This window comes from Aspergillus ruber (assembly GCF_000600275.1).
Source record: "Aspergillus ruber CBS 135680 unplaced genomic scaffold scaffold00018, whole genome shotgun sequence".
In the NCBI taxonomy this organism is placed as follows: Eukaryota; Fungi; Ascomycota; class Eurotiomycetes; order Eurotiales; family Aspergillaceae; genus Aspergillus; species Aspergillus ruber.
In genome coordinates, this window is record NW_024467314.1 from 367,888 (window position 1) to 395,883 (window position 27,996).

Here is a 27,996-nt window from a genome sequence, read left to right on the forward strand (position 1 = left end):
ATAAATCGCTTCGCAACGCAGCAGATAATCTCGACAGAAACCGATCACTTCGCCGGCGTAGGCGTCGCATTGTCCGTAATAGTCGTTAACGAAGCTTCGAGATCATCCAGTCGGTGCGCCATGTCGTCCACTGCCAGCAGTATGTGAATTAGTTTGCGATCCATCACCAAGTAGGCAAAAGGGGGAACTCACACTTCCCAAACATATCCCTTGACACATTATCGAACTTGTGCTGTAGTTGGTCTAGAAGTTCGTCGACTGCTGCATTGAAATTGCCTTGGGCGTCGGTGTTCTAGAAACAGAGCCGTCAGCTATTTATCGAGTCTCGTATGTTGTGTAACCAACCTGCTGCGACTGGAGCGGTTCGCCCGTGCTGGTAGGAGGGGCGACGGCTTCAGTTGGCTTAGCATCTTCGGTCATGGTGCTGATACTCCTATTTGCAATTGCGTCCACCAAGCTAGAATACCGGACTAAAAGCCGAATGACAAAGTACCCAAATTCGGATCCCTATGTATTCGAATCCAACCAGGAGTGCCATACCCCGTAAATAAAGCCGATAAGATCCCGGATCAACTAATCTCCCGGATATCGAACACCCGCTAACCACATCCGTCCTAGCACCGCCTTATAGTTCCCACTAAGCCAAATACGGTCTTAGCGCCATCCCAAAAAAATTCCCGTCTGCTGAAGGTCTGTCTGTCGGCGGTCTTGTTTTCAACACAATTTACTACATCTTTTTCTTCCTTTTTTTCTGTTAAAAGTATCCGGATAAGAATAAGCTAAAGCGCAATGCCTAAGAGAAGCAAGCTCCTTCAGGCTCTTGATGACCACAAGGGGAGGGATTATGATGCTGAGAAGCAGAAGAAGCTAGTTAAGGCTGCGGAGAAGAAGAAGAAGGAGAAGAAGGGTAATGTTGAGGACAAGGATGTGAAGATGGGAGAGGATGAGGAGAAGGTATGCGCAAGTTATTTTGAAAAGTTTTACTGGGTTGATGCGCGATGGTTGACAATGTCTTGAAGACTTCCAAGTCCAAGGAGCCGGAACCCAAGACAGATGACAATGAAGACGCATTTGATGACGAGGAGGATAGTGAGCAAGAAGACGAAGAGGAAGAAGACGAGGACGAAGAGGAAGCCGACGAAGAGGAAGACATCCCCCTCTCCGACCTCGACGACGACGAACGCGAAGACGTGATCCCTCATCAACGCCTGACCATCAACAACTCCGCCGCAATCACCACCTCCCTCAAACGCATCTCCTTCATCACCCCCAAAACCCCCTTCTCAGAGCACAACTCGCTCGTTTCCAAAGAACCCATCGACGTCCCCGACCCCGACGACGACATTAACCGCGAACTCGCCTTCTACAAGGTCTGCCAATCTGCCGCTTTGACTGCGCGCAGCTTGCTCAAGAAGGAGGGCGTTCCGTTTACTCGTCCCGGTGACTACTTTGCCGAGATGGTCAAGTCGGATGAGCATATGGGCAGGATTAAGAAGAAGTTGTATGATGAGGCGGCTAATAAGAAGGCTGCTGCGGAGGCGCGCAAGCAGCGCGACCTGAAGAAGTTCGGCAAGCAGGTGCAGGTTGCTAAGTTGCAGCAGAGGCAGAAGGAGAAGAGGGAGACTTTGGAGAAGATCACTGCTCTCAAGAAGAGTGAGTTCCTTTTATTTCTGAATCGTTACAAGCGCAATACTAATGCGACCACAGAGCGCAAGACTGATTCCTCCGGCCCTACTGAGGACACCAACGACCTCTTCGACGTCGCCATTGACAACGCCGGTCAGGACGGTAGTCGCAAGCGTGCCCGTACTGACCCCAACAAGCCCGGCGCCAAGCGCCAGAAAAGGAATGAGAAGTTCGGATTCGGAGGAAAGAAGAGGCATGCCAAGAGTGGTGATGCGGCGTCTACTGGTGATTTGCGCAACTTCTCGCACAAGAAGATGAAGGCTGGTGGTCCTAAGAGACCGGGTAAGAGCAAGAGAGCCAAGGCACGGTCGTGATTGGTACTCGACAATTATGTTTGAATTTTTGCTGTTGGTATTCTTTAGTTGTTCTGGGTATGGAAAGTAAAAGCTGCTCTGCTTCGTTTTGATTGGGATTGGCTTGTACGTGTACAAAATAATCATAGAGCATTCCCTATATTACATAGAAATCAGAAAAGTGGAATTTATTCAATTCTCTCGCGTTTGGTATCTCCAAGACATCTAAGCAAAATTCATCAGGTCATGCCTCCCGTAATCGATCTAACGCCCCGTACCTCATGCACCTTGCCTTTTTATATTAGTTTCAATAAACAGTTGCAAGACAACAATATAATGGCGCATTATGCCTCATTAGCACTAGCTGCATTTTCCATCTCCCCTAACAACCCAACCCCCATCTCCCTTATCCGACTCAGAAGATTATCCACAGGCATGCCGACATTGAGCTGTTTCTCCGCAAAGACCAAATCCAACTTCGTCTGCGTGTCAACCTCGTGACTGGCACGGTGGTCTTCAACCAGCTCTTGTCCACGAATCGAGCTGCTATGTTCAACGACCGCTTCGCAGCCGCGGAATTGGCAGGTCCATATGTCGTCTAGTTCGGCGGTGGGTTCTCGTTCTAGATCTGCGCCATGGGCGGGGGTATTTCTGCTGAGGACAAGTTTTCGTAAGGGTGTCTTTGAATGGATGTCTGCATCTGAGACGACGGAGCGGGTTCGTTTTGCTCTGGTTGTGGAGAGCGGGTCACGGACTAGCTCGTGGCCGCGGATTTTACTTGGTGTTTCGAAGTTGTCCTGCTCATAGTGGGGATGTTCATCTGATAAGTATCCATCGTCATCAACGGCGGCGATGCTCCGAGTTCTTTTTCCGATTTGTTTGGCCGAAACGGAGCTGATTTTCGGCCGGAGTACGGACTTGCGGACACGGCGTCTTCGGTGTCTGGGGTGATCGTCTTGTTCTTCGCTTTCTTCATTCGATGACTCATCCTTGTCATTTGAGCGAGGTCGTAAGGGTGTTAAGGTGATATCTTCTGGGTTCCTCTTCCGCTTCGTAGCTGATTTGAGCTCGCGGTAGATGGCCTTGCGGGACCAGTCGAAGTGGGCCGTTTTCGCTTCGTCCATCAATTTAAGCACATTCTTCGCCCTGGCAGCGACAAGATCCACCGCGTATTCGCGACTGCCAATTTCAAACCGGTCTACCACGGTCGAGATAACGAGGTCGAGGTTCAGTTCGCGTTTTGCCAAGTACCCGGCTTCTTTCAGGTCGATGATGATCTGATATATTGTGTCTGCTTGTGTTTGGGGAACTGTAGCCGGATCCGGGGGCGGGTTTTTCTTCTCGGGTGTGCTGTGCGTCTCGACTTGTTCTTCTGGGGTTTGTTCTTTTTCGTTCTCTTTCGCTTCGTTTTCGGCCTTGATCTCTTCATACGTTTCCTGTCATTGGGATTAGTATTCCGCAGAAAGTGATGTGCGGTGGCAGAGCGACTCACAGGAAAATTTTCGCAGAGATGCTCAAATATATTCGACTTAGTCCATTGTACACCCTCCTCACCCTTTATCATTCGAGAAAGCAAAAAACCATGATATTTGTAGAACACCTCTGCTGAATCGTCCATATCCTCGCAGATCCCATGTGTATGACTGACATACTAGAAACCTGTCAGCACCGTCCAGCCCAACCCAGCTGTAGTATCAAGTACTCACCTCCTCACACAAGTATTCCACGCTAGGATTCCAATCCTTCCGCTTATTGCGCTTTTTCTGATGCCGATCCGCAAGAAAATATAACAAATCGATGGCCTCGACTATCTCGTTGAACAGGGGCCGGTACCCCTTCGCAGGCGAAATGGAGAACCAGCCCGCACGACCAGCAACCCATATCCCGACTTCCCCATCATTATGTTGGCCATAGGCGTAGTGGGTGACGTTTTCGACGACGATGCGCTTCGATTGGTATTCTTCGTCGAGGACTATTCAAGAGATTGAGAGTTAGTACGATCTCTCTCCTCTCTAATTGAAATAGAACGTAGCGTACCCAGAGACTCCTGCTCCTCCTCAACCTCATCCAAACACCCCGTCACCTGCACAGGATTTTCAGGCGAGGCCGCAAGCAGATTCGCATATCGTGACTTTCCCGGGACCAGGATCCGGACCTCGGACAGGCTGAATTCCTCCCAGTCGTTCTCGTCAACAAGAGACGGGTCTCTGGCGGCCAGGACACTATCTTCTCGCGATGTCATGTCTCTGGTGGTAGCATGGTGCCTTGACTAACCATGCAATTGAGGGGTATATGCGGATTTGATTCCGGGGAAGCTGAGAAGCGAGTTTAGAAAAGCGAAAGAAAGAGAGTAGTTTGGGTCATCGGAATGCGGCGATTCTTTGAGGGATTGGCTGTTCGGGGCCAGGTCATGGACTATGGATATTGTACTAGTATTCACTAGCACACTGCCATAGTATAAAGATTTTGATGGAGTTTATTTAAGACACATTGTGGAGATATCTAACGGTTACAGTGTGGTGAGCGCAGGTGGAGGTATGGCCTTCATATATCACGTGATTGTTGAGTGATTACATACGCGGTGAATGAATAACTAGTTAGTTACATGCACAACTCGGCATAACATTTATGCCCTAACAGCCGTGTATATCGGATTATGAAATAGACTAGAATAGCCTATAAAAATTTCTCAAGGCGAGAAAACCGGATCCAAGGGCCCATATTTCTCTAGTCTCAGGTAGACGCGGGGCCAAGATATCCTCAAGGTGCAACGTGAGGAAAGGCAGGGTCACATGGATTTGATTAATATTCCAGCTCCTGGCTGTAGTCAAATATCAAGGCTTCTTGAAAATGAGCATAAGGGACCCTGAGATGTATTGGTGCGCATTCGGGTGGCGAGATCTAGTTTTTGAAAGATATCCTGCGGCTGGCTCCTTTGGAAGCACCACTGTGATTGGTTCCTTGAATCTAACAGTGGACTTATAGGCTCGTTTCCTGAGCATTTGCTGGACATCTCGGCCCGTGTCTTCATCGAACCTGAGGATATTGCAAATTTTAGAAGGTGGGCCACTCGGAAATGCTTTGATAGCTTTGCTTGGTTTCTCAAAGCGCCACCGCAACCAATGTATATTGTTAGTCTGCTTGTAGGGAATGTTTTTCTGTAAGAAGTAGTTGAAGATAGGGCTACTTCATATGCGCATGCAAATCAGATAATATTCCGTCACAAATGTTGCACACACACACATACACACGCACGCACGCAGGGAGAGGGAGAGAGAGAGAGAGAGAGAAGAAGAAGAAGAAGAGGAAGAGGGAGAGAAAGAAAGAAAGCGTGCCTACTTATCTACCAGAATACTTGTTGCCTATCAAGGATGTACGTCAAAATTGCTTACGGATGTACCCGTATTGTTCAATGCATTTAATATTTCTGAAAGCAGGAAGATTCTTTCCTCAAAGGTATTTAAAGACACAAGGTAGACGAGAGAAAACCACCTGGTTCATTTTCAGATATATCTTTTTGTTTATAGTTTGCTTAGTTATAGTAATTTTCGGAACTAGTCGTACTCTCCTTTTTTATACTTTTATAAATAAATTCTTGAATTATATAGCTTATAAGATACATAGAATACTCATATAAAATCCTCATGTAACATTTGACTGGCGATGCCGGAATACGAGTTCCAAATCACCCGGAAAGATTGTAAATGCATCCAAAGCATGACTGAACAACCTTGATCCATCCTCACCCGAGCCAAACCAAAAATCGAACTTCAATGTCAAATAGGCTACCGTTGTCCGAAGTTGCATCATCGCGAGGTTCTTGCCCACGCATGAATATTTCCCTCCAGAAGGGTTAGAATGAGTATAATATATGAGCTTTGATATGGACTTACCGGAAGAAAAGGGAGCAAATGCTCTTTTGTCGATGACAAGATCCTGCCTTTCGTGCCATCGCTCGGGAACAAAGTCATGAGCTTGTTTATACGCCAGAGCCGCTAATAAACCGTCAGTTTTGTTCATGTAATTGCCATGTGGAACGACATACATCGACCGAGGACATATAAGGGAACGGAAATGGTTGTGCCGCCAGGAATGAGGATGCCACAGCAATTTAGCCCTTCCGCTGGTGTAACCCTCAGCAGACCAGATGGCACAGGTGGATGTAAGCGCAAGATCTCGTTGATAATACCATCTAGATATGGTATATTCTGGACATCCTGGTGAGACATGCTGTCTGGGAAGGATATCAGAGCATCCAAACTTGTGCGTAGTTTTGCTAATACTTCTTTGTGTCTAGCCAGGTAGTAGAAGATGTGAATCAAAGTCAGTGCGGTCGTGTCACTGCCAGCTACCACAATCAGCCGAGCATCACCTGTAAGCCAGTTGTCTGCATCTTCTCGTGTTTTTAGCCGTGCGTCTTGAAGTAGATGACTCATGATATCTGGTTCGTCGGGATGTATCTGCAATATTATCCAGTCAGCCGTGTTCTCATAATGAGGGGTGAATAAAGTCTCCACACACTTTCTTGCGCTGTTCGACCTGCTCTAAGCACCATTTTTTGAGCTTGTTCTCTCCCACCATGGCCCCTGGTATATTGACCAATACCCTCGTCAACCACGGTACCGGTGTCAGAAAAGCAAGCGGCTTCTGTCCATCATGTAATAACTTCATAACATAGTGTTCCTCCCCATTATCTAACATACCAAATTCCTTGCCAAATGCAAGGTCACCCATTATATCGAAGGTGAGGAAGTTGAACCAGTGGCTCACATTAATGAGTTGGCCCTCAAGTTCTGTAAGCCTCTGTCCCAAGCGCCTGATATGTGCAAGCTGCCGAGGCTCAAAATCCCGCAAGGCTAGAGGGGGTGCGGCCTTGTGTTAGCAGATATCTCATCAGTGAATAGCCACAAACAAACTTACCTTTGGTGGAAAAACCGAGGTCCCAGATCTTACGGCGCTGGCTATGGAGTTTGCTATCGCGTACACTATGCAGGGACTCGGCGGGCATACCCTGGTCATACCAGGGGGATTTATAGCAGCGACTCAAGGGGCCATAAATTGCCTGTACTGCCTCCGGATGGGCAATAGAAAGCTCACTCGGACCTGAAAGAAAAAGTGAGTTCTGTGCTGCCATTCAAGATTACAGCTTGTTGAGTCTGTCTGTATCTCACCAATTCGGACAATAGGGCCATAGGTTGCATGTTGGCTTGATCGAAATTGATAATCATTATGGTGCATGCACTGAAAGAAATGATACAGCTTTGTGACTTTTGCCGGCAACGAGCCTGGGAACTTGGAGAGTCTGTGTTCTAATAACCGATAAAAGAGGACACTAGACAGGAATCCAGACCACCATGAAGCTGTTAGAATCAAACATCCTAAGAGCGAGGATGACCAGGTCCGTGGAAAGCAGGCATGAATAAGGTAGCAAAGGACAAGGGGCGCCATCAGAGCACCTAGAGCCCAAGTATGTGCATTCATATGATGTTCCCCACGCATGAAATACCATCTGTGGGATAAAATGGCAGACAATACTACAAAGATGCTCAAGGAGCCAGGTTCAGTGTTACCCATGTTTCCAATGATGTCTGCCGGCAGTCCCTAGAAGAGGAATTAACTGATTGTACAAAGGTGATTCGAGTTTTTATTCCTGTCTGGCAGGAACGATCGAATAATCCTTTCCAGTATCCATAATGATGATGCATTAGCTATGGACCGAATCAATAATTGACAAATCAGCGACCATTTGACTAAGAATAAAAGTGATCGGACACCGACAATAGCGAATACTTTGTTGGGGCAGAACTCTGGTTGAGACAACTATTGAATTTACTAACCCTAAATAGAAATCATTGCGAAGAAGAGACAACACATATGCAAAGTGCTCAATTAATGCATGATGCATGCATGTGTTGGTAAAAGCTAAATTCTGGCTGCAGAACCGTAGATCCTACCATACTTCCATCGATGGGGCTGATTATTGGTTAGTCTGGTCACAGTTAAATGGAGTATGACTATATATTCTTTTCAGCTCTCAAGAATCCATTGCCTTCTCCATTATGAACTTAACGGAGATCGAAATATTCAAGTAAGACCGTGTCCCCAACTACCATGCCGATTCATATTCCTCTTACTGTCTCTAGGAATCGTTGTTGACCATCATGTCTCGCAAGCCATTGCTTTCTCACCTCCAAACTCTCGTTCTTTTCACCAAATCGGATTTCAAGACAATAATATTTCCAGTATTGCTGTTTTCGTTGAATGTATATGGCGATTTGAAACATCTAGCGTTGGCTCCAACTTACATCATCGTCACAACTCTCGTCGCCTTCCTTTGGCTCTGGGCTCATGTCCTTGTTTTCAATATTGAGAACCAGACACAGGAGCATTCCCTTAAGGAGGATAATATCAATAAGCCTTGGCGTCCTATTGTTGCTTCACGGATTTCCATGGGCGGCGCCATTCATCTCGGCCAGTTGGTTCACCTCTTCAATGTCTTCATCTCAATCCTTCTCAAGACGACTATCCCCTCTATCATCTTCCACGAAGCTGGTAGTCTATACAACAGAACCAACCTTCATAAATCGGCAATGGGCCGAAACATTCTCTGTGCAGTGGGTTATGCCTCGGCAGGAAGTGGATGCATGATGGTCATTCACAATGTTTACCGCGAAGTTCTGCTGGTAGAGCATGGCACCGACACAAGTATGCTAGCTTGGAAATGGCTAGCTATATTCAGTGCAGTTATCTTGACCACGATTCAAATCACGGATATACTCGATGTGGATGGAGACCGACAGAACGGCCGAAGAACTCTACCCACCACTCTAGGTGTGGTAGAAACGGGCGTCTTGTCGGCTGCAATTGTGTTAGGATGGAGTACTTATTTGGTTTCTGTTCTGCATGGAACATGGTTGAGCTGGCTTCTGGCTTATCTGGGCTTCATTCTGGCCTCACTGTTGATATATGGTGTATGTTGGTCTTTGTTTACGGTGGAAATTGCCTGCAAGTGCTATAGTGGGTGGATTGCTCTGATTGCCTTTGTTCCTACTTACCTTCGGCTCACCTATTAGTGTCTGTAGTATGTCAGTCGGTTGTGGTGAAGGCTAGGAAATATGAGACCATATTTGAATGAGAGATCCTATCTATATGTTTTATGTAGCCTCAGGTGTAAATTACCATATCGGATGTAAGTTACGTATATCTCGTATTTTTTTTACATGACTGTATTTTCCGTCCAACATCAAGACTCGACTCTCTAAACTTAACCATTCTCCAGGACTCAATTGAGCTCCTTCTTTTCACGAAACCTCCATATCTACTAGCGTATTCCTAACTCATTTGATCTCTACCTCAAAATCACGATTACAAGCTGCCCAGCTAATGAGCCTACCCCGAGGCATCCGACTCTTTCGCACAACCATGTCCGGCGAAAAGATATACGAAGGCGTCCTCGCCGTCCACAAACCCCAAAGCGTTACCTCCGCCGATGTTATCCGCAAGCTGCAATCTCACTTCAAACCCTCCGAGCTTTTCCGCCCCTGGATCGAGCATGAGCGCGCCGAGCGCGCCCGTTCCTCCTCCCGCGAAGCGAAATTCTCCCGCAAGCGCAGGAACAAGAACATCGATGTAAAAATCGGACATGGTGGTACCCTTGATCCCCTTGCTACAGGTGTGTTGGTTACAGGTGTGGGCAAGGGAACCAAGCAGTTGAATGATTTCCTGGGATGTACCAAGACGTACGAGGCGGTTGTGGTTTTCGGGGCGGAGACGGACTCGTATGATCGAGTTGGAAAGATTGTGAGGCGCGGGCCATATGCGCATGTCACGCGCGAGGGAGTCGAAAAGGCGCTTGCACAATTCCGGGGAAAGATTATGCAACATCCGCCTATTTTCTCGGCGTTGAAGGTGAAGGGGAAGAAGTTGTATGAGTATGCGCGGGAGGGGCAGCTGCCGCCGATTGAGATCCAGGCGAGACCGGTCGAGGTTTCGAATTTGGAGATTTTGGAGTGGTATGAGCCGGGTACGCATGAGCATAAGTGGCCTGAGGAGGAGGCACCGGAAGAGGAGAAGTCTGTTGCCGAGAAACTGCTTGCAAAGGATGATGCGCTACCTGTTGCTGTATCTGCGGAGGAGAATCAACCTGAGAAGCAGGTGCTTGAGACTTCATCTGCGACGAAGCGTCCCGCAGAGAGTCAGGAAGAAGAGAAAGAACAGCCAACTGCCACAACAGAAGTGACACCCGACGACTCCGCCCCGGCACCCAAAAAACAAAAGGTCTCCGATGACACCGCACAAGACGCACCCACAGAACAACCAGCAGCCACCGAAACCTCCGAACCCAAGACCGAATCTAACGAAAACCCTCAACCTCCTGCTGTCAAAATCACCATGACCGTCTCCTCCGGCTTCTACGTCCGCTCCCTCGCACACGACCTAGGGAAAGCCCTTGGCAGCTGCGCCCTCATGAGCGAGCTCTCCCGTACTCGCCAGGCGGACTTTACACTTGATTCTGATAAGATTCTCGAGTACAAGGACTTGGATGCTGGGGAGGAAGTTTGGGGCCCAAAAGTGCAAGGCTTCTTGGAAGAGTGGGAGAAGAAGAGGGAGAGAGATGCGAGGGCTGGGTCCTCGTGATTTTATTGTATATATCTGGCGTGTTCATAAAAGTTCACGGTTCAAGGGCAATGTTCTACATCTCCAATCTGTCCCAGCCACTCAAAATGCACAACATCAATGATCTTCCGCAAGTTACCAGGATGGAGCAGACTTTGTGTGCTACTCGCCAATCAGGATGTGCTTGAAATTCGATGCGCAGCACACTCCAGACCCATGTCTGTGCGCCGTTTTAATAGCATATTATGGCGCATCGCCCGTGACAGGTCTAAGTTTTTCTTCAGCTTCAATGTGGATGAGGGAAAGCCAAGATACAGGGTTACATGTAAGTAGGGTTTACATGCCTCAGGACATGTTCGTGTCCTTTTCTTCTTTTCTCTATATGATCAACAAGCACACATATTAGAACCTTATGAGACATCTTCTCGCTTTCTCACTCATATATCACAGCATGGCTCAGCATGATTTCGATGCCCATGTTCAGCCCAAAGTTGTTGATTGTGAATCAACTCGTTTCAACATAGTTTGACACCCTGGATCATTAACTGTTACGAGATGACTTCACATAAACCATGAAAAGAGTGACTTAATCAAATTACCGTCAGGATCCCGCACGTACACACTTCGTATTCTCCCCTGTGCCCCCGTCCTCTCCACAACTTTAGAGCCCTCTAGGACCTACATTTAAACTCTCAGCACAAAGCCTCAATAAAATACCCAAAACTTTTACCTCAATCCTGCCTCTCGAAGCGCTTGAAGCACCTGGTCCACATTCGTCTCAGTCAAAAAGCAGAGATCGGCACTTCCAGGCTGAACATTCTGAGCTTTTGGTTCGAACTCCCTAGTGAATCCATGGAGATTGATTATCTGGGCGCCAAACACGAGTGCATGTCTTATAGTGGAAATTCAGTGAACAAGGTACCAATCGAATGTCACAGCCATATGCCCATACCTTTGGATACTCTGGTTGAGTGGCGAGGTGAAGATTTCGTGTCGCATACCAAGATGCTCTGTGTAGAACGCAACTGTCTCCGGAATGGAGCGGACAGTTAAGACCAAGTGGTCTAGGGATTTGACTGCAAATTTGGCCATTTTCAAGTAATTGCAACATCCAAAATGACAGGAAATGGCTGGAACTTCCGTGAGTATGAGGGACATTCATACCAAGGATTACCCCGCATTTGCAAATTTCGTTCCAAACCTAGGCCCTGCCATTATTCCCGAGAAAATAATACATAAACAGCTGGATATTGGTTTAAAACTGAGGCACAAGTTCCTCCTTGGCTAGTGCTACCTTCACAGCCGAGTACTTCAGATACGCCAACATGTCACAGCTAATGATCCGGCTCTATCTGCAAAAAAAGTACAAGAAGGTATCGGCCGTTGTAAGGTAGTCACCCGCAGCATGGGCCCTGTTCAATCTGCCCTCGATGTATTGATAAGCCTCCAATATCGTCTCCAGCTCTTTGGCCTTGACGGCGTCCAGACTCGCGGGTTCAATCGAGGTGGCCAGCGTTCCGGTCTCCAGAAATGGCCGGAGGCACCCGCGTGCAACGTTCCTGAGAGATAATTCATCCATAGAATACTTTTACCGTTTCGATTGGCGTGCGGCCCATCAGGTGTCTATCCAGAGAGAGGCTGGGTACGGCTGTAGCCACGGCTAGCAATTCGGTGATTACTTGGTTGTCAGTAGAAATGACGGACATGCACTATTTAGGGTTGATGCGGAAGTCCTCCGAGAGGTGGGCTTCTTTTCCATTTCTCTGAACCATGAGAGGTTTGAAGTCAATTCCAACTTCGAGAAGGATGTGCGGGCATAGCGAGTATGCGTCTGTCGCGAAAAACTTGATTTGAGACATTCTGGGGGAGTATTTTGCTCTGCTGCTGGTATAGGTAAGATTGAGCAAAGTGTATCGGGATATGTATGCCGCAGCAAGTTCTATCCGATGTATCACGCAAGAAGTCTTTTTCTGCTAAGCCACTACGGCCCCGTGTTGGGTAGAGATCTCGTTCCTGCCGTGGTCTGGGCTGCAGGATCTAATCTCTAAACCATGTCAAATATACGCTGAGTGAGATCTTTGGCCAAGATGCTGTTCCGTAATAATTGTCTTTACAATGTGTATGAGGACCCCAAAACAAGATATGGCCGTTATAGAGATCTAGAACAGCTAGTAGCCCTTCATCCAGCACGTTCACTGCCAGTAATGGAAACTATACTACCTTGGAGTATCAAGTTGCGTTCACGTGTTCTATAGAGGCTGCTACCTTTGTATGATTTTTACTCTTCTATCTTTCCTTCTGTCTTTCAAGCTTCCCGTCTCCCCCGCCAGGACGCAAAGTGTTGGTTCGACAATTCTAAAGATTTACCGAGTGGACGCGTCAGTTTCCTGAGCCTATTAGGCCACTTTGAGAGGCGGAATCATCAGCAGTGCATCATGACTGTTGGTTGTGTTTGTGGGAGAGTATAATCATCATACTACCTCGAGCACAAATGCTAAGCCCCGTTTCCCAAAAGGCTCGTCACTATTTATATCACATTTATCGATATCTGCCGGTGAACGATCACCAAGAACGAGTGGAAAAGCTGCTATGTCGGTTGCCCAACATCAGGACAGCCGTTATCTGGTAGCGAGTCTGGACACCATAAATGTATTATATCCTATGGCAGCACCACCAACGCCCAAGTATAGGACTAAGACAACATGAGAAAGTCACCAGGTTATTGTTTACAAAGCTCATTGGGACAATACTCTACCAGAATGCCAGTGTTGCTGGACTCAAATACATATGAAATTTCACCAGGACTTATGGAAGCAGTCAATGGTCCTGGTTTGACGAGGAGCCGAAGTGGCCTCTCAGCAACTGACTTGATATGGTGAAGAGCGTTCTGATCTCACTCCACCAGCTAGCTGTGCGGAGATATTGCAGCTGGCATGCAAGTATACCCACTACACCTCTAAGCTTTGTGAGCTAAATTAACTACCCTGGAAGGTACCCTTCATGACAAACTGTGGATACTTTGACGAAGTTTTCCGTGTCTACCCTGATGGCACCATTTAGGGCGCCGATTGAAGGTCCCAGACAGGTTTCTGCGAGTCGTCATGTTTACCTGAACTGATATAATTTAAAGTTCAGGTTGGTTGGTTATGTGGTATCATCCGTGACGGGTCGACACTGGAGTGACTCTCTACTCAGGATTGCTACATCCAATTGCAATTATACTTTAGACCGATGTACGGTTCATCAATTGGAAGCCACACCCTCATGTGTTAGGAAACGGGTGGGCAAATGTTCCTTTCTCGTACCTAATGTCCGCTCGCGTGGCTCAAATTGGAATCGACACAGGGCCACTCGTTGAGCGAATGCTGAGGCCATCGCGAAGACTCAGTGATCTATTTTTTTGCGGTTGGTACAGTAGGGTGTATCATCTGAGTAAGTTCGTATTAGAAGCTTCATCCTACATAGTGGTATCAAGGTAATTAGCAAAGCCATGTATCTTGGTTAGATGGACTATATGCTGGTATTTGAAAATGGTATGTATAATACTACGTACTAGAAAGCTGGAATCAGCAAAGTTATCCACTTCGTCAACCAGGCAAGACGACGCGCAATGCCCACATATTGACAAAATATAAATGTCTATGTAGCTGCATTATAAACAGGAGACCATTTTAATGGGGTATACCGCTGAAGACACAGAATACACAAAAGAGGAACCAAAATGAAAGACCCAGAAACGTATGAAGGAAAGAATGGAATAGAATGCAGGATGAATGATTTATAACACAGTGCGATGAAGGTAATATGCAGCCAAAAGAAATTGCTCTATGCCAGGGTAAATAAGATAAGATGAAACGATGTTGGGCTATTAGACAGACTGGTGGGCTCCGTGGGCGCGGACAAGTGCTAGATGTTGTTAGCACAGGCTTTCTGGGTTAGGTGAGATAACTTACTTTCAAGCACGGTAGCTTGCCCTTGTCTCGATTCACAAGCACACTGAAGGGTGCTTCCGTCCAAGAAATCCAACACAATGCTATTAGGTAGCTCCTGACAGTCCTCATCCGGAATACAAGGAGTTCTGAACTCGGTCAAGTGGTACTTCTTGGTCAGGTTACGGCCAGTAGAGTCCACATTGGCTGGCGTGAGAACCAGGTAGCCTTTGTCGTCAATACGGACGAAGCGTCGCTTCCAGAGAAGCGTATCCGGGAACTGGACGTTAACCTCGCCAATTTCGATGGCTGGAACTTCAGGTGCCGGGGCAGCGGCCGAGGCGGGGGCGGAAGGGGGCCCGGGCTCAGGTGACTTCTCCGGAGTCGTGATGCCTTCTTCTCCCTTGAATGATCCAGAGGGACTCAAGGCTCCCAAAAAACTCCTGCGGGAGTTTGATGTGATGGATGACATGCGGTTGAGGAGTCGAGAAGTGCGAGATCCCTTCTTGTCTTCACCCTCACCCTTGGAAGAGACCGACATCCGGCTTTCCGATCGTTGTATCGTGGCAGTTTCCGAACCCGCAGACGACGTGGACATGCTACGCTTCTCCCCGTCATCGGTGGCAGGCTCCGCTGTCAGATTCGGAGAAATGGGGACCTCGGACGTCTCATGCTCGACGGTCAAGGGGCTTGCTTGAAGCTGGTTGTCCGACGAGCCGCCGTCCGTATCACGGACTATCCGAGCAGTCACGGACACCGAGCTCGTGGTTTGTGTGCCATTCAGGTTTGATTGGGATTCATCGAGAGTCAAGTTTGCGGCTTGCGAGGTAGGACGGGAAGTCGAGGCACTTCTGGAGATTGCCGGCGAATTCAAGCTCCCAGGAGGCTGTGAGATTGAAGCGCGTTTCCGGAATGCTTCGAACGATTGAGCAGAATGAGATCCAGCCATGTTCGGCGGTGTCGCTGTGGCGGGCACATCACGATTTCCGGTGAACTTCTCCAACGCCTTGATACGGCTCGAAATTCCGGAAGAGACGTTGACCTTCCTAGCCACCAAGGCCGGAGACTTGGGGCCAGAGGCAGTCTCTAGGTAGGTGCTAGAGACTGACCGGCCCCCAGCGACAGCCTGCAAGTTGGCTGACTGTGTATTAACCGTCGCGCTTGGATTTGAGACCGCTCGATTATTCGCCCGTGTCTCCGGCGAGGACGATTGTTCATCTCCATTGTCTGGGAAAACGGGCGATCCAACGGACACAGGCTTGGCTTCCTGCACCGTAGCACTCTTCAGTTCTTCCATGAAGGAATCATCCGAGAGCAAGTTATCCTCATCAGAGTATTCGGGAGTCGGTACTTGAATGGGTTCGAGGTACGGTTTGCGCTTCTCCCTGCGTTCGGTGACGTGCTGTCTTACCGGGTCTGAAGATTCAGGGGTTGGCGAATCATGCTGCGAGTCGCAGTCAATTGGAGTGATTGAGTTCGAAGAGGCGTCGAGGAGGGTAGTAGATGTGTCAGGTCGCGGGAGGGTTTCAGGGGCAGCGTCCACCTCCTGTTCACTGGAATTAGGAGGTGGATTTGTGGGCGGTGGAGAAACAACAATTTCGTTTTCGGGAGCGTTTCCAGACTTATTCTCGAGTGGGTCATCGACTGCACTAGGCGAGCGCGGGCCATCTTCAGGCTTGCTGTCAATAATTGTACCTGCCGAGGAAGACACAGGGAGAGGGAAATCGTCTGCTATCGGCTCTTTTGCCTTTTCCCCATGGTAGTCATCAGTCTCATCTTCAGCATTATGATTAATATTAGACTTCTCCTTGTCAATGGCAGCAGCAGCAGCAGCAGCAGTAGTAGTGGGTGTAGTAAGAGGTGTAGTAATAGTGGAGGAATGCTGATCGCCATCGGAATCCGAAACCACCATATCCACGGCCGAGTCAGATTTTGATTGGACAGGCGAGATGAAGGATGTCGCCTCATTACGGAGTTCTGCGCTCTGGTCCGGTTTGGTTTTATAATTATCGACAGCTGCTGTTCCCTTGTCGTGGTTGAGCTTTCCGCAACCGACATTCTCTTTGTTTTCGTCGGTTTCGGCAGAAAGTTGATTCTGTTTGCCCTTCCCAGATCGTTTTTCCATCTGCTTTTTACGCTGCTGGAGGGCCTTCATCAGCCGCTCCTTCTCCGGAGACAACCCAGACGTCGATACTGCACTCAAAGATTTGGCCCCAGGTGAAATATGAGGCCGTGAAATCGGCATCGACAGCGGTGGCACCAAGAATGGAGGTGGACCAGGTGTTGCTCCCTTGCTGGGCATGGGAGATGCTACGGGATTGCCCTGAGATCGAGGTCGGAGGGGAGTAGTGTTTGGACTGGGTTTTCGCAAGGCCGACGAACGAACGCCAGCCGGTAACGATGCGACCGGCCGCTTGTCTTGACTTCGAGGACGGCTGCTTGACTCTACCGACGGCCGTGGTCCCCGCTTGACTTTGGGTGTGATGTATGGGGATATATGGTCCAGATCCCGCATCGACGGTCGGGAGGACTGGGAAAGCCGGCGCGAATCAGACGGGGCATTGGAAAGGTCGTCGCGGAAATTCCTGTGCAAGGATGTACGATCGGAGCTGTGGTCGAAGGTAACCGAGGGAGGCGCAGGGAAATTGTCAATGGTCAACGAGACATCGGAGGCATTTGTTTCGGGCTCCGGCTGGTCACTGGCACTGGTCGTTTGGTGCAATCTCGATGGCGCACGCTGGGAAGCCGTTACGGTAGCATCCGATCGTTGGCTGAACGGTCTCTGGGGTGTATCGCTCACTGGGGATTGAGCCTGCGATTCGTCTTTGTCTGGGGTGTTTTCCTCTGCATCTTCCGTAATTTCCATCAGCCTGCGACGGCGGAGGGAACCTGAAGAGGAGGTGATAGAACCTGAAGCAGCATGTAACAAGCACGCGGAGGACAGTGCACTTTCGGTGAGGTCCGTCGATTTGGACAGCGAGAAAACGGTATCGTGAGGAGAGAACTTGTCTAGGACGGATTGGAATTGAACGGTGGTACGGGCTAGCCAGGATTCAAGGGTCGCGTCAGCTTTGAACCACGGGTGCCAACATTCACAGTGTAGGAGCGCTTACCTTTGACCAGTCTCGACAGATCCTCCGGCAAATAGCTGAGAACTACCTTTCTTCGACGATACTGTACGAACCCGTAGAGCGGAGAGGCCTCCTCGTAGCCGTCGATCGCATTTCGCACGTCAGGAACACCGCCAGTGCCTCGACTAAGCAGAGCTACTTCATCCCTTGAGGTGTAATGGAGCAGAAACCTGAATATAGTATCATGCGCGCGTCAATAACTGTTGCTATCCACATCGAATCGTGATCGTTGTGACCGCAGGCGTCCGCGAACGCCCCTAGAAGAGCGGGAAAGACAAGAAACAGAACTTACCATCCTCCAGCTTCAGTCAGAGCGGACTGATAGGCTTCGAGCACGTCAGGATTATCCAAGCCATTCAAAGACATGACGACCAGCAACGCATTGGAACCGAGAGATCGTGGTCGGTACGGACGCGGAGGAAGAGGGAGAACAAGGAGGGGTTGTCGATAAGGAAGAGAAAGAACGAAAAAGCAACACGAGAGAGTGACAAGAAGAAGGAAACGTGCGAAAGAAGCGAACGTGGACCTTCCTGCAAGTATGAAGATGATCTGTAAATTCCTGCAGATATAATAATGTGTCTGTACTCGTATGGGGTAGACAAGTACGGAGCACTTTCCCGGGTTAGATCTCCCACTATTAAAAAAAAAAAAAAAAAAAAAAAAAAAAAAAGAGAGAGATCGGATCAACCGCTATAATAATAAAGAATTAAAAGAGCGAAATGAATGAATGAATGAATGAAATGAAGTGAAAATATGTAATAATGAAAATAGCTATGGGTATGGGTATGGTTGGTCCCTCTCAGGAGGCCATTGATTCGGCGGTTGACTTTCAGGGGCCGAGAAAGAGGAGAGGAACCGTGGGGAGCGCCTTTAATTGGGACCTCCACTGGCTGGGCCGGCAATGCACTGGGACTGGTTGGTTCATTGACTGCTGTGTATCAGATTATGCAGGCCATATTAAAGTCCAGAAATAGAAAGATGTGTTCTACAGGTCGGTGTGTCTGTACAACATACTACTCTGTGTGGACACGGAGACCCGTAAATATACCGGGAATGTCTACAATTCTACAATTCTTATTGTATGAGTGAGAGTCAAACTCAGATGGGTAGCATGCAAATGACGCACATCATGAAGAGTTAATCCCATTTTCTGTCCCAAATCCAAATCATGCCAAAGGTCACGTGGTAATGACCATTTCCTAAAAAAGAACATAGGGCTGCTGGGCTAGTCGTCTTTCAAGCGTAGAAAATCCAACGCCCTGTTAGAAGCCAACGCTTGCTTTGCCTTCATCATATGATACCCAAGCCGATCGAGACCCAATTCCTCCATCTTGGACGCATCAAAGTCCCGTAGAATCTCATAGTAACTTCTCAGGAACAAATCCGTGATCTTAATCACGGGGGCTGCCGTGTTTGTCTTTGGGAGAATTTGCGACTTATGTCAGCCGCAATTGTCAGGCCGATGAGGTAGAATATTCACAGTGCGCTCGCCTCGCTGTTGCAGACCAGACGGGCCTCTTTCTCAAACTTCTAAGGTCACATTTAACGCACCCATCCAGTCATCCGGGTCAAATTTATCGCGGAACTCTTGGTACATGCCGCGATCAAACCCAGATTCATCAAAGCCCTCCTATATGTCTTCGTCTTATTCTTGGGCTTCCTTCATGTGCAGGGCATTTCCTTTTGTGGTCCCGAAGTCTATAAGAGAGCTCCAAACGCGGCGGCGCGATGCCTCTGTAGCCCTCGTTGCCGGTAGCGCTTTCCTATCTTCCTTGATGCTGACAAAAACCACGACATTCAATTTGTTGGGCCCGGCAAGCCACTACTCCTTGTCAACAAGCACATGTTCTTGATCTTCGCAAATCCCCACATTCCCACTTTAAATACTACCGTCGCTTGGGGATCGGAACGCGGCTTCTCTCCGCAGAACACAATAGACGTATCAGGGTATCTCTGCCACGATGGCCGTTTTTTTTTCTTATCATGCTCGCGCACCAAAGCAAATTGGATGCTCGAATCGGGTGTGGGAATTCTCCTTCACTCTGTAAGGAATCCAGTGCAGCAACCTTCTAGAAGAAAGTTGTGTATAACACCGAAGACGTGGCGGCTGGAATGCTCATCACTGGCTTTGACGGCCAGAATGCGCCTTTCGGGGTCGTATGATTCTGTGGGTTTATCGCATTTTTCTCTGTACAGAATTTCCTGCACGCTGTCTGCATGCGTCAAGTTCCATGGCACGCGTACCCTCAAGTCATCCTCTTGGTCTGCTGAGAGATAGCGATGCAATAAATAAACTAGTTGTTGTATGCTGTTAATGAGTAGAGCCTGAGAAGATGACATGATTATCTGTGATGCTTTTTTGTGACTGGCTTGGATTAGATAGATTAGATAGAAGCCAGCAGGCAGCATACATTAGACATCACAGCTACGTGGTTCATGGATGTCTACGAATGCCGGAGGTTGTCATACTTTGTGCTATACAGTGCTATGTCTCGAGGAGCAATGAATCGGTAACTCGATTCGATCAAGGCGAGATTGCTGCGCGAAGTCCACCAAAATGACAGACCATCTACACCACGATTTCTGCTGCTACGCATGATCACCCCCCCTCCTCTTTTCCTTCTTGCTTTCCTTTAATAATTAGACACTGTAAATAATTTATATAGTCAATTAAAAGGGAAGAGATCTAGGTGACCAAAAGTGAAGTAGGATATGTCAGTTTTTTAGGGCCATTTTGGAAGAACGGAGGGCGCCGATGCGGGGATCGGATCCCCGCGATAAGCAACAGCATACTTAAATGCTACCAAAGACCAAAGCTCTCCTTGTTCAGTGAAAGAAGGAGCAATAACCGCCCAATCTGCCAATATGCCGTCGGCCCTTCCTTCGCCGTCAAGCATATTGTCTCTCCCCCAGGAACAGCAGTTCCAAGTCCTCGATACTCTCTTTGAACCGTCACCGGAACTCCACGCCATCACAGGCCCTGTCCTAGCATCCCAATCATTCGCCTCATATGCTAGCCTGGCTGATGCCGTGGGAAGTCAATTTCTAGCGCTATCTTTGTCACAGTCGCTTTCGGACAGGCAGACGCTCATGAAGATCCTGGGATCGCATCCTCGACTGGGCAGACCACCCGCCCAAGTTACAGAACATTTAAGCGAGTTGAGCAGAGAGGAACAGGTCAATTTGAACACATCAGCTGCGGAGGACCAGGTGGAACGTTTGAGTCTGTTGAATCATGAATACGAAAATAAATTTCCTGGGTTGAGATTTGTGTATGTCAGAATCATTTCCCCCAGATATGAGCAGTTCTAATCGCATTTCCATGCAGAACATTTGTCAACGGTCGAAACCGAGATTTGATCATGGAAGAAATGCGCCAGAGGATTGACCGTGGTGATCAAAGCCGGGAGATTGAGGAGAATATCCAGGTTAGTTGTTCGTGTCGCATCACCATTCGGATACTGATATCTGGACCACAGGCCATGTGTGATATTGCCAAAGACCGTGCGAAGAAACTACAGCAACCAGCGAATATATGACATGTCCGATAGGGTTGTATATACCGCGCTGTTATGGCGATCCTTTCAAGCTCCCCGACCATAGAGTGGCCTTGCTTTGCATTTCTGTCTCATATCTGAGACAGCTTTTAATGGCCTCTAAACCCCATAATCCATCCCCTCTAGAGTATTCTCTGTACTCTATAGATCATGTCTGTATGCGGTAGAGTAGAAGTAAACCGAAAAGGGACGCTTTGATGTCATCCATTTCCACATCCGGCTGGTGCCGCTTTTTCCATTCCTCGCTCTTTTCTCGCACTCCGAAATTTACTTCCTTTATTCGATCCTGGGACGCACCACTGGCAATCATCAACCTTTAATCTCCCTCTCTTTACTTAATCGACGCATCCTTCCACATGTGTAGCCTCCAGTGTCCTCCTCAGCATGGCCGAGGCTTCCACTGCTGGGCCGCGCGCTTCGTCGGTCCCCGCCATCATCACAACCACCGGTTCTGCTAGTTCGTCCTCGCACATCACCAGGGATCCGAGTAACCAGAGTGGTGCTGGCAAGCACCAGTCTGACCCTGCGCGGACGTCACAATCATCTCCTATCGGTACGTTGAAACTTGTGCGCCCTGTCACGGGATGTGGAGGTTTCGTCGGGAGCTCCAAGGGATATCCCGGTCAGAGACCAATGAACTACGCGGGGATACTATCGTGCACTAAAAGGATGACCAGCTGACTGACTGATTGTATTGTTCCGGGTTTAGGTCCTACATCGGCGGATGTCGCATCAGGATCGAGCAGTACTCAACAGCAACAGGCGCGAAGGAACCACCGAACTACGCAAAGTCTTAGTTACTCGAACCATCGGGCCAGTGGCTCTATCACGAGATATTCTGCGTCCTCTCCTACTGTTGTGGACCCCGGTGCGGAGTCCAGTGCGATAGACCCGTTATCTCAAGTGAGTCACCGTTTACGGAGGAATCAGCCTTGTTGGGTTTCGCTGATGGATACGATCTTGCGCCCGGCCTATAGCATATCATTCAGCGCACGCACACCCAAAAATCCATTCCTTTGAAGTTGCTAGGGAGAGCGCCTTACGAGGCGGAGGCCGGTGGCACCGACAACTACAATGCAGACGAGCAGGGCTTAAACCGACGGGATTCGGTGCCACATCAGAGACCTCCTGAGAAGAAGAAGAAGTGAGTTGGCGATGCATACCCGTTTTCCGTCTATGGTGCAGGTCGGGTGACGACCGCTTGCCACCCTGCACAGTGACATGCGCGTGCTCCTTGATTGATAGCTCTGCGCTTGTCCGTCTCACCAACACGATCTGTTCGCTGACTTTAAATTATTTTCCCTTAATTACAGAAAAGGCGTCTCCTTCCTCAGTCGCATAATCCCGGGCAAGAAAAAGGACCGGCATTCCGATGCTGAAGACGATGTATCTGAGTCCGAGAACGGCCGCATGGACCCCGACGCCGCTGCACAACCTATAGGTTTCATTCCTCGATTCCCGCGGCCACCGAAATACCTTAAAGTTCGCGCGCACTATAAGAAGGAAAAGACGTTCGACCGGGTTTTCGTCGCGCAAGAACTCCAAGGTGCTGATGGTATATTGGGTGCGGCGGATAAGGATGTAACCAGTTCGGTAGCTGGGTCCGAGAAAGGTCATGATACTGGGAAAGCTGTATGGTCGCTTGTCTTCTCCAGAGATGGGAAATACCTTGCAGCCGCGGGACAGGATCGAAAGGTTCGTATCTGGGCCGTCATCGCTTCGCCCAGCGACAGAGACGAGGTCGAGAGCGATGAAGAACAGGATAACGACGAGCTTCCCAAATTGAAAGCACCAGTGTTCCGGTCGAAGCCTATTCAAGTGTTTGAGGGACATACAGGCAGTATCCTAGACCTGAGCTGGAGCAAGGTACGACCTGTCCGTTCTGTTAGGTTTTTTATGCTAACAGTGCGCCCAGAATAATTTCCTTCTCTCTTCATCTATGGATAGGACGGTCCGCCTGTGGCACGTAACTAGGCCCGAATGTCTATGTTGTTTCCAGCACAGCGATTTCGTCACGTCGATTCAATTCCACCCCCGCGATGACCGTTTCTTCCTCGCAGGATCCCTTGATACCAAACTTCGACTTTGGAGTATCCCGGATAAAAGCGTTGCGTTTGTGGTATCGGTACCAGCAATGATTACATCGGTCGCTTTCACTCCAGATGGCCAGTACGCAATAGCCGGGTGTTTGAACGGACTATGCATCATATACCAAACGGACGGCCTAAGACCAGTTGACCAGATGCATGTACGGTCTGCGCGCGGTCGTAATGCGAGGGGTAGTAAGATAACGGGAATCGACACCATTTCTCTTCCTCCTAACGACTCCAATGCGGATGTCAAGCTCTTGATTACCAGCAATGATTCTCGCATCAGACTCTATAACTTCAGGAATCGATCCCTAGAGGCTAAGTTCCGTGGCAACGAGAACACTTGCAGTCAAATTCGCGCGTCGTTCAGTGACGATGGGAAGCATATCATCTGTGGAAGCGAGGATCGTCGAACATATATCTGGCCCACTAATACCACTGAGAAAGACATGGATAAACGTGCGGTTGAGGTATTCGAAACACACTCGTCCATGGTGACAGCGTCCATGATGGCCCCTGCAAAGACCAAACAGATCCTGGGTTTCTCAGAAGACCCGGTATACGACATTTGCAACCCACCGCCAGTGACGCTGGTAGGCAAAGGGGATGAGTCCCCAGAAAAGGACCGCGATTCGGGGAATCGGAACTCCGGTGCTAGCAAGCAGGCGCAAGAGTCGCCTACGTATATTTCCCGTTCTACACACCCGGATGGCAACATCATTATTGTAGCCGACTATTCGGGGAGGATCAAAGTTCTGCGACAGGACTGCGCGTACCAGAAGCGGCGCTATGCTAACTGGGATGCCCACTCCACCATCTCCAAAAGGCTCTTTCGACGGTCCAACTCGACGCGCCATAGCCTGGCATCGTCCATCGGAAAAGACTCACACAAGACCCCCTCCGAACGGATCCTATCCTGGCGCAATTCCGTCATCCGACATAATGCAGGCCACGCCAACGGTGACCGCACGCCCGCAAGGACGCGGAGCCCTTCAGGAAAATCCATCCCTAATGCTTCACGCTACTCAAGTCCAGGAGGTGGGTCGAGGCCACGTACCGACTCTCGCTCTTTCACCATGTCTCCATCACCCTCAACATACAAAAACTCCGTCGACAGCGCACGCTCCAGTGCCGAAACATCGCGACAAAACACTAAACCTCGAAAACGCGAACCTATCCCCAAATCTCCCTTGCCATTGTCATCCACTGCAATTGTCGCTAGCGGCGAAGACCACGATAACCCATTATGGATCCAGGGGGAACAAAGCAACGCCTATTGGAATAAGATCACGCACGACGCTTTTGCAGCGCAGAACCGCCAGTCTCGTCTACTTGCTCCGGATCGACTACCTGTTCCTGACACAGATCGAAAATTGAGTGTTGGGAGCGAGTTCTTGAGCAGCGATTATGCATCGTCAAATGGGGAAGGTGATGACGGGGATGTTCTGAAGTGCGATAATTGCCAGGGGACGAATTTCCAAGCGAGTAGGGGGAGGAATGGGAAGCAGAGGCTGGTTTGTGTAACATGTTTGAGGCCGGTGAATTCGTGATTTTGGTTATCTTTTTTACATCTCTTTATATTCTGCAATTTTGGTTTATGAATCGTTGGCATGAACGGTGTTTTGGTTAGATTGTGATGAGATACCTGTACATGGCATGGTGTTTGGAATAACGTGGTTGGCACGGAGTATATTACACGAGAAATGTGACATATGGCATTACGTATATACGCAAGAGAACATTCATTTCAATTGATTCAATTTACATACTCGTGTCTTCAGTCCTAAGCCCTCAACCATTTTACAATCGACTTTCCCTTCCCGTTCTCGGACCGACTCCACGCCAGCTATCATCAGGTTGGAAGTTGTTGGTCAAGTCTGAAGGGACCACGAGAAGACCAGAACTTATAACGTCGTGAGGAAATAGCCACATAGTCAGAGATCTCTTGTTTGTGAGGCCAACTATATGCAACAGACAAACATCTACATAACCTATGTGTCCTTGGAACCTTTAGTCTCACTGCCACAACATTTCTCTATATCCAGTTTCAGATTATTGGAACAGCTATTGGCTGATTCCTGCATGTTAAGCCATGTCAAGATTTTGCCGTATTTATACAACAACTTGAACTCGCCATTCAAGATGCCCTAAACCATGTATGCTATAACGAGTTCGAGTCGGTTGAAGGATGGGACATCAAAGAAAACGAAGTCTAAGTTAACTATATCCACCTCCAGCTTGTTGGGGGTCCTCAAATACACGTACATATCAATTTGTATTCATTACGCCCCAGCCCCAGGAGCTTGGGAGTGCGGGTTTTAGGTATATATCTAATTGTAATCAAATGGAGTGCCTATTTTTGCAATTACGTGGAATATTCTAGGTAGATCATGCTCCATTTATGTGATCATATAGAATACGGCTATGTTGCCTTCCTGTGTTCTAGTTCTTTTCATCCATCTATCATCCTTTCTATCGTTCATCTATCATTTAACCGCTGGCACCGGAATACCACCAGAGACCATATGTTCTGTTACATTGCTGTCTCCTTCGGCCATCCTTTTGACCATTCCTTTGACCATTTACTCGACCATTCACTGGTGCTTATCCCTGGGAAAGGCCCAACGAAGGTGGCCAATGGACCTGCCACCCGAGTCTCTAGGTGGTTGCAATAACGGTTTCCGCTTGCCGTAGTCGTCGGCCTCCACAATCCAACCCATAGAAATCTGTATCATATCGCACAATTCTTGAATGGCCGCAGACAGCTTGCTAGGTTCAATGCACTCTCGCCTTCTTGGTCCTATCATGTCCGCCAACGAACCTGGGCGAATTATATATTCTACCAGTCCATGATCCCTCGTAGCACAGCACATCCGAAGTATGTCTAACAAACGATCCTCCATATCAGGGTACATCTCTCGAAGACATGCTCTACTAACAAAATGCACCGCAATGCAAGTCATCACAAAATCCCATTCACCTTCATCGACAGCCTGCTTTACCAAGCTAGCATGGAGCCTTACGCCGCCGATAAGAGCTGTTGCACTTTGACATAGACGGCTCTCTTCGTCAATGTCTACTATGGATTCTATCATCCGCGTAAACCTGACTGGCGCCCCATAACCACCTTGCGTCAACGCATGTTCAAGAAACAGGGTCATAAGTGGGTAGTCCTTTTGATCCTGTGCAATGGAAATTGGCGTTAACTCATTGCTTCTCTCCGCGAAGAGATCTGCCCCATTATCCAGAAGAGCTTGACAGACTTCTCTGCGGTGAGAACGACACAATTGGGTATTATGTTCATTTGCTAGACAGGTTGACTGAAGGGGAGTCATGCCATTAAAATCCGCAGTTTTGGCATCAAATCCGCAGGACAGCAAAACCCCCACAAGATCTGGTCGACAGGCTGCTGCTGTTTTGTGTATGGCAAGCCTTGTATAAGACTATAAATTGACGTGCTAGGGTCATCAGAAACGGGGGGAGGGGGACCATAGTGTCTAGATAGTGTCTCAGAGTTGCTGGGTTTCCCTTGCCTGCTGCAAAAAGCAATGCATTAATCCGTACCCTTTGTGATAGGTAATTGAATCCCTGATGATACTCAATCCGTTTGAGGATTATAGGATTGCTCTAGGAAAGACTCATGTAAAAGGGAGAAGAGCCATGTCGATTTACAATGAATGGATCCGCACCTCGTGCAAAAAGTGGTAGAACTAGGTTAGTCTGTCCGGTGTCCATTGCCAACATGAGTGGTGTGCTTCCATCAAAATATTTTGAATCAGTATAGTTCCCTCCGTCGAGCAGCATCTTCATCATTGATCTATACCTTTGTCGAGTAGCAAAATGCAGTGGAGTACCAATACTGTTCTTGCCATTATCCAAGTCTGCACCAGCAGTGATGAGCGCCTGTAAAGCCTGGCTCGTACCATTGCACACTGCCTCGTGGGTGGAAGTATGTCCCATGTTGTCTTGGTAATTTATATCAGCGGTGGCTTGAAGGAGAATGTTCACCGCGGATTCAGAGCGGCAGAAATGCAATGGAGTCTTTCTGTTGATATCTTGTGCATGAACCGATGCACCTCTACTAAGAAGCAGTCTCATGATTTTGTTGCATGAGTCCATTGCTGCCAGGCGCAATGGCTGATAAGAAGACAAGTCTAGCCTCCTGATTGCGGCAGATCAAAATCCAATATAGATTCCACGATACCGATGCATTCTTCGCTATCCCGACTCCAGCCAACCTGGATGGCAAAATGCTGTGGGCATGTATGACAGTTCTCATTTCCAGGCGTTTGTAATCTGGTGCACGCAGATTCAGAGTATTTTTCGAATAAGATGCGTAAAGCGTCGATATCTTGGTGATCAATCGCCTGGGTTATGGCTGTTCCCCCTTGCGAAGATGCCGTCGCAGTAGGTCCCGTGAAAAAAGCTGTATCGTTTTTCGCAGGTTGTGAATATAGAAGCGACCATGCTTCGCAAGTCATTTCGCATTGGTTTGTGTGCACAGAGCACAGGCAATTGGGAACTTTCTCAGGGAAAGTGTATTTGCTAAAACGGAGCAAAATGGTCCTGTTCAACTAGAGATCTTTTGAAGAAGAAGCTCTATAATATCCGGCATAATGTAATGCACTGCAAGATGGATTGGAGTCCATTCTGAAGGCATATTGCTTTCAGTCTCGCAAAACATGGGTTTGAGC

The 27,996-nt window shown here is 48.5% G+C and overlaps 12 protein-coding genes across 12 annotated transcripts; 6 read left to right on the forward strand and 6 right to left on the reverse strand.

Moving 5' to 3' along the window:
* Positions 1 to 23: 23 nt before the first annotated feature.
* On the reverse strand, positions 24 to 420 carry EURHEDRAFT_387413 (heat shock factor-binding 1 family protein; the record flags this gene model as incomplete). Its single annotated transcript, XM_040779710.1, has 3 exons — positions 24 to 130; positions 193 to 292; positions 346 to 420. The coding sequence occupies 3 exons, from the start codon at positions 418 to 420 to the stop codon at positions 45 to 47; spliced, it is 261 nt and encodes an 86-aa protein (XP_040637762.1). The 3' UTR covers positions 24 to 44.
* Positions 421 to 789: 369 nt separating this feature from the next.
* EURHEDRAFT_378707 (EBP2 family rRNA-processing protein) lies at positions 790 to 2,000 on the forward strand (the record flags this gene model as incomplete). Its single annotated transcript, XM_040779097.1, has 3 exons — positions 790 to 954; positions 1,020 to 1,653; positions 1,708 to 2,000. The coding sequence occupies 3 exons, from the start codon at positions 790 to 792 to the stop codon at positions 1,998 to 2,000; spliced, it is 1,092 nt and encodes a 363-aa protein (XP_040637763.1).
* A 323-nt stretch (positions 2,001 to 2,323) lies between these two features.
* On the reverse strand, positions 2,324 to 4,221 carry EURHEDRAFT_458581 (uncharacterized protein; the record flags this gene model as incomplete). Its single annotated transcript, XM_040784517.1, has 4 exons — positions 2,324 to 3,415; positions 3,472 to 3,630; positions 3,686 to 3,951; positions 4,017 to 4,221. The coding sequence occupies 4 exons, from the start codon at positions 4,219 to 4,221 to the stop codon at positions 2,324 to 2,326; spliced, it is 1,722 nt and encodes a 573-aa protein (XP_040637764.1).
* Positions 4,222 to 5,621: 1,400 nt separating this feature from the next.
* EURHEDRAFT_524240 (cytochrome P450) lies at positions 5,622 to 7,553 on the reverse strand (the record flags this gene model as incomplete). The annotated part of the gene is made up of 6 exons (XM_040786918.1): positions 5,622 to 5,821; positions 5,873 to 5,974; positions 6,025 to 6,439; positions 6,501 to 6,835; positions 6,900 to 7,082; positions 7,151 to 7,553. 6 exons carry the CDS (start codon positions 7,551 to 7,553, stop codon positions 5,622 to 5,624), a joined length of 1,638 nt encoding a protein of 545 aa, XP_040637765.1.
* Positions 7,554 to 8,140: 587 nt separating this feature from the next.
* EURHEDRAFT_403786 (uncharacterized protein) lies at positions 8,141 to 9,052 on the forward strand (the record flags this gene model as incomplete). Its single annotated transcript, XM_040780250.1, has 1 exon — positions 8,141 to 9,052. One exon carries the CDS (start codon positions 8,141 to 8,143, stop codon positions 9,050 to 9,052), a length of 912 nt encoding a protein of 303 aa, XP_040637766.1.
* Positions 9,053 to 9,229: 177 nt separating this feature from the next.
* On the forward strand, positions 9,230 to 11,089 carry EURHEDRAFT_413691 (pseudouridine synthase PUS4). The gene has a single exon (XM_040782227.1). It carries the CDS (start codon positions 9,402 to 9,404, stop codon positions 10,614 to 10,616), a length of 1,215 nt encoding a protein of 404 aa, XP_040637767.1. The 5' UTR covers positions 9,230 to 9,401; the 3' UTR covers positions 10,617 to 11,089.
* Positions 10,885 to 11,741, reverse strand: EURHEDRAFT_413692 (uncharacterized protein). Its single transcript, XM_040782228.1, has 4 exons — positions 11,548 to 11,741; positions 11,326 to 11,487; positions 11,195 to 11,273; positions 10,885 to 11,128 (listed from the first exon to the last, which is right to left on the reverse strand). The coding sequence occupies exons 1-3, from the start codon at positions 11,685 to 11,687 to the stop codon at positions 11,267 to 11,269; spliced, it is 309 nt and encodes a 102-aa protein (XP_040637768.1). The 5' UTR covers positions 11,688 to 11,741; the 3' UTR covers positions 10,885 to 11,128; positions 11,195 to 11,266.
* Positions 11,742 to 14,112: 2,371 nt separating this feature from the next.
* On the reverse strand, positions 14,113 to 18,288 carry EURHEDRAFT_531774 (putative GPI-anchored cell surface glycoprotein). Its single transcript, XM_040787196.1, has 4 exons — positions 17,948 to 18,288; positions 17,638 to 17,825; positions 14,549 to 17,566; positions 14,113 to 14,501 (listed from the first exon to the last, which is right to left on the reverse strand). The coding sequence occupies exons 1-4, from the start codon at positions 18,019 to 18,021 to the stop codon at positions 14,464 to 14,466; spliced, it is 3,318 nt and encodes a 1,105-aa protein (XP_040637769.1). The 5' UTR covers positions 18,022 to 18,288; the 3' UTR covers positions 14,113 to 14,463.
* A 2,166-nt stretch (positions 18,289 to 20,454) lies between these two features.
* Positions 20,455 to 21,204, forward strand: EURHEDRAFT_531776 (2-oxo-4-hydroxy-4-carboxy-5-ureidoimidazoline decarboxylase). The gene is made up of 2 exons (XM_040787197.1): positions 20,455 to 20,927; positions 20,984 to 21,204. Exons 1-2 carry the CDS (start codon positions 20,521 to 20,523, stop codon positions 21,192 to 21,194), a joined length of 618 nt encoding a protein of 205 aa, XP_040637770.1. The 5' UTR covers positions 20,455 to 20,520; the 3' UTR covers positions 21,195 to 21,204.
* A 155-nt stretch (positions 21,205 to 21,359) lies between these two features.
* On the forward strand, positions 21,360 to 22,340 carry EURHEDRAFT_106983 (uncharacterized protein). The gene is made up of 2 exons (XM_040777679.1): positions 21,360 to 21,765; positions 21,922 to 22,340. Exons 1-2 carry the CDS (start codon positions 21,597 to 21,599, stop codon positions 22,230 to 22,232), a joined length of 480 nt encoding a protein of 159 aa, XP_040637771.1. The 5' UTR covers positions 21,360 to 21,596; the 3' UTR covers positions 22,233 to 22,340.
* Positions 22,341 to 22,525: 185 nt separating this feature from the next.
* Positions 22,526 to 25,203, forward strand: EURHEDRAFT_503020 (WD40 repeat domain-containing protein). Its single transcript, XM_040785787.1, has 2 exons — positions 22,526 to 23,078; positions 23,128 to 25,203. The coding sequence occupies exons 1-2, from the start codon at positions 22,623 to 22,625 to the stop codon at positions 24,850 to 24,852; spliced, it is 2,181 nt and encodes a 726-aa protein (XP_040637772.1). The 5' UTR covers positions 22,526 to 22,622; the 3' UTR covers positions 24,853 to 25,203.
* Positions 25,204 to 25,896: 693 nt separating this feature from the next.
* Positions 25,897 to 27,783, reverse strand: EURHEDRAFT_403791 (ankyrin; the record flags this gene model as incomplete). The annotated part of the gene is made up of 3 exons (XM_040780251.1): positions 25,897 to 26,714; positions 26,992 to 27,439; positions 27,541 to 27,783. The coding sequence occupies 3 exons, from the start codon at positions 27,781 to 27,783 to the stop codon at positions 25,897 to 25,899; spliced, it is 1,509 nt and encodes a 502-aa protein (XP_040637773.1).
* Between the last annotated feature and the right edge of the window lie 213 nt (positions 27,784 to 27,996).

Excerpts from the sequence above, each read along its gene's own strand:
- EURHEDRAFT_413691 (XM_040782227.1), top strand. The coding sequence starts at position 9,402 with ATGTCCGGCGAAAAGATATACGAAGGCGTCCTCGCCGTCCACAAACCC.
- EURHEDRAFT_413692 (XM_040782228.1), bottom strand. The coding sequence starts at position 11,687 with ATGGCCAAATTTGCAGTCAAATCCCTAGACCACTTGGTCTTAACTGTC. Across the intron at positions 11,488-11,547 it reads CTCAACCAGAGTATCCAAAG|ACATGCACTCGTGTTTGGCG; the intron begins GTATGGGCATAT and ends TTCCACTATAAG.
- EURHEDRAFT_531774 (XM_040787196.1), bottom strand. The coding sequence starts at position 18,021 with ATGTCTTTGAATGGCTTGGATAATCCTGACGTGCTCGAAGCCTATCAG. Across the intron at positions 17,826-17,947 it reads CTGACTGAAGCTGGAGGATG|GTTTCTGCTCCATTACACCT; the intron begins GTAAGTTCTGTT and ends TACTATATTCAG. Across the intron at positions 14,502-14,548 it reads GCAAGCTACCGTGCTTGAAA|CACTTGTCCGCGCCCACGGA; the intron begins GTAAGTTATCTC and ends AACAACATCTAG.
- EURHEDRAFT_531776 (XM_040787197.1), top strand. The coding sequence starts at position 20,521 with ATGCCGTCGGCCCTTCCTTCGCCGTCAAGCATATTGTCTCTCCCCCAG. Across the intron at positions 20,928-20,983 it reads TTTCCTGGGTTGAGATTTGT|AACATTTGTCAACGGTCGAA; the intron begins GTATGTCAGAAT and ends ATTTCCATGCAG.
- EURHEDRAFT_106983 (XM_040777679.1), top strand. The coding sequence starts at position 21,597 with ATGGCCGAGGCTTCCACTGCTGGGCCGCGCGCTTCGTCGGTCCCCGCC. Across the intron at positions 21,766-21,921 it reads GTCACAATCATCTCCTATCG|GTCCTACATCGGCGGATGTC; the intron begins GTACGTTGAAAC and ends TTCCGGGTTTAG.
- EURHEDRAFT_503020 (XM_040785787.1), top strand. The coding sequence starts at position 22,623 with ATGGACCCCGACGCCGCTGCACAACCTATAGGTTTCATTCCTCGATTC. Across the intron at positions 23,079-23,127 it reads TAGACCTGAGCTGGAGCAAG|AATAATTTCCTTCTCTCTTC; the intron begins GTACGACCTGTC and ends CAGTGCGCCCAG.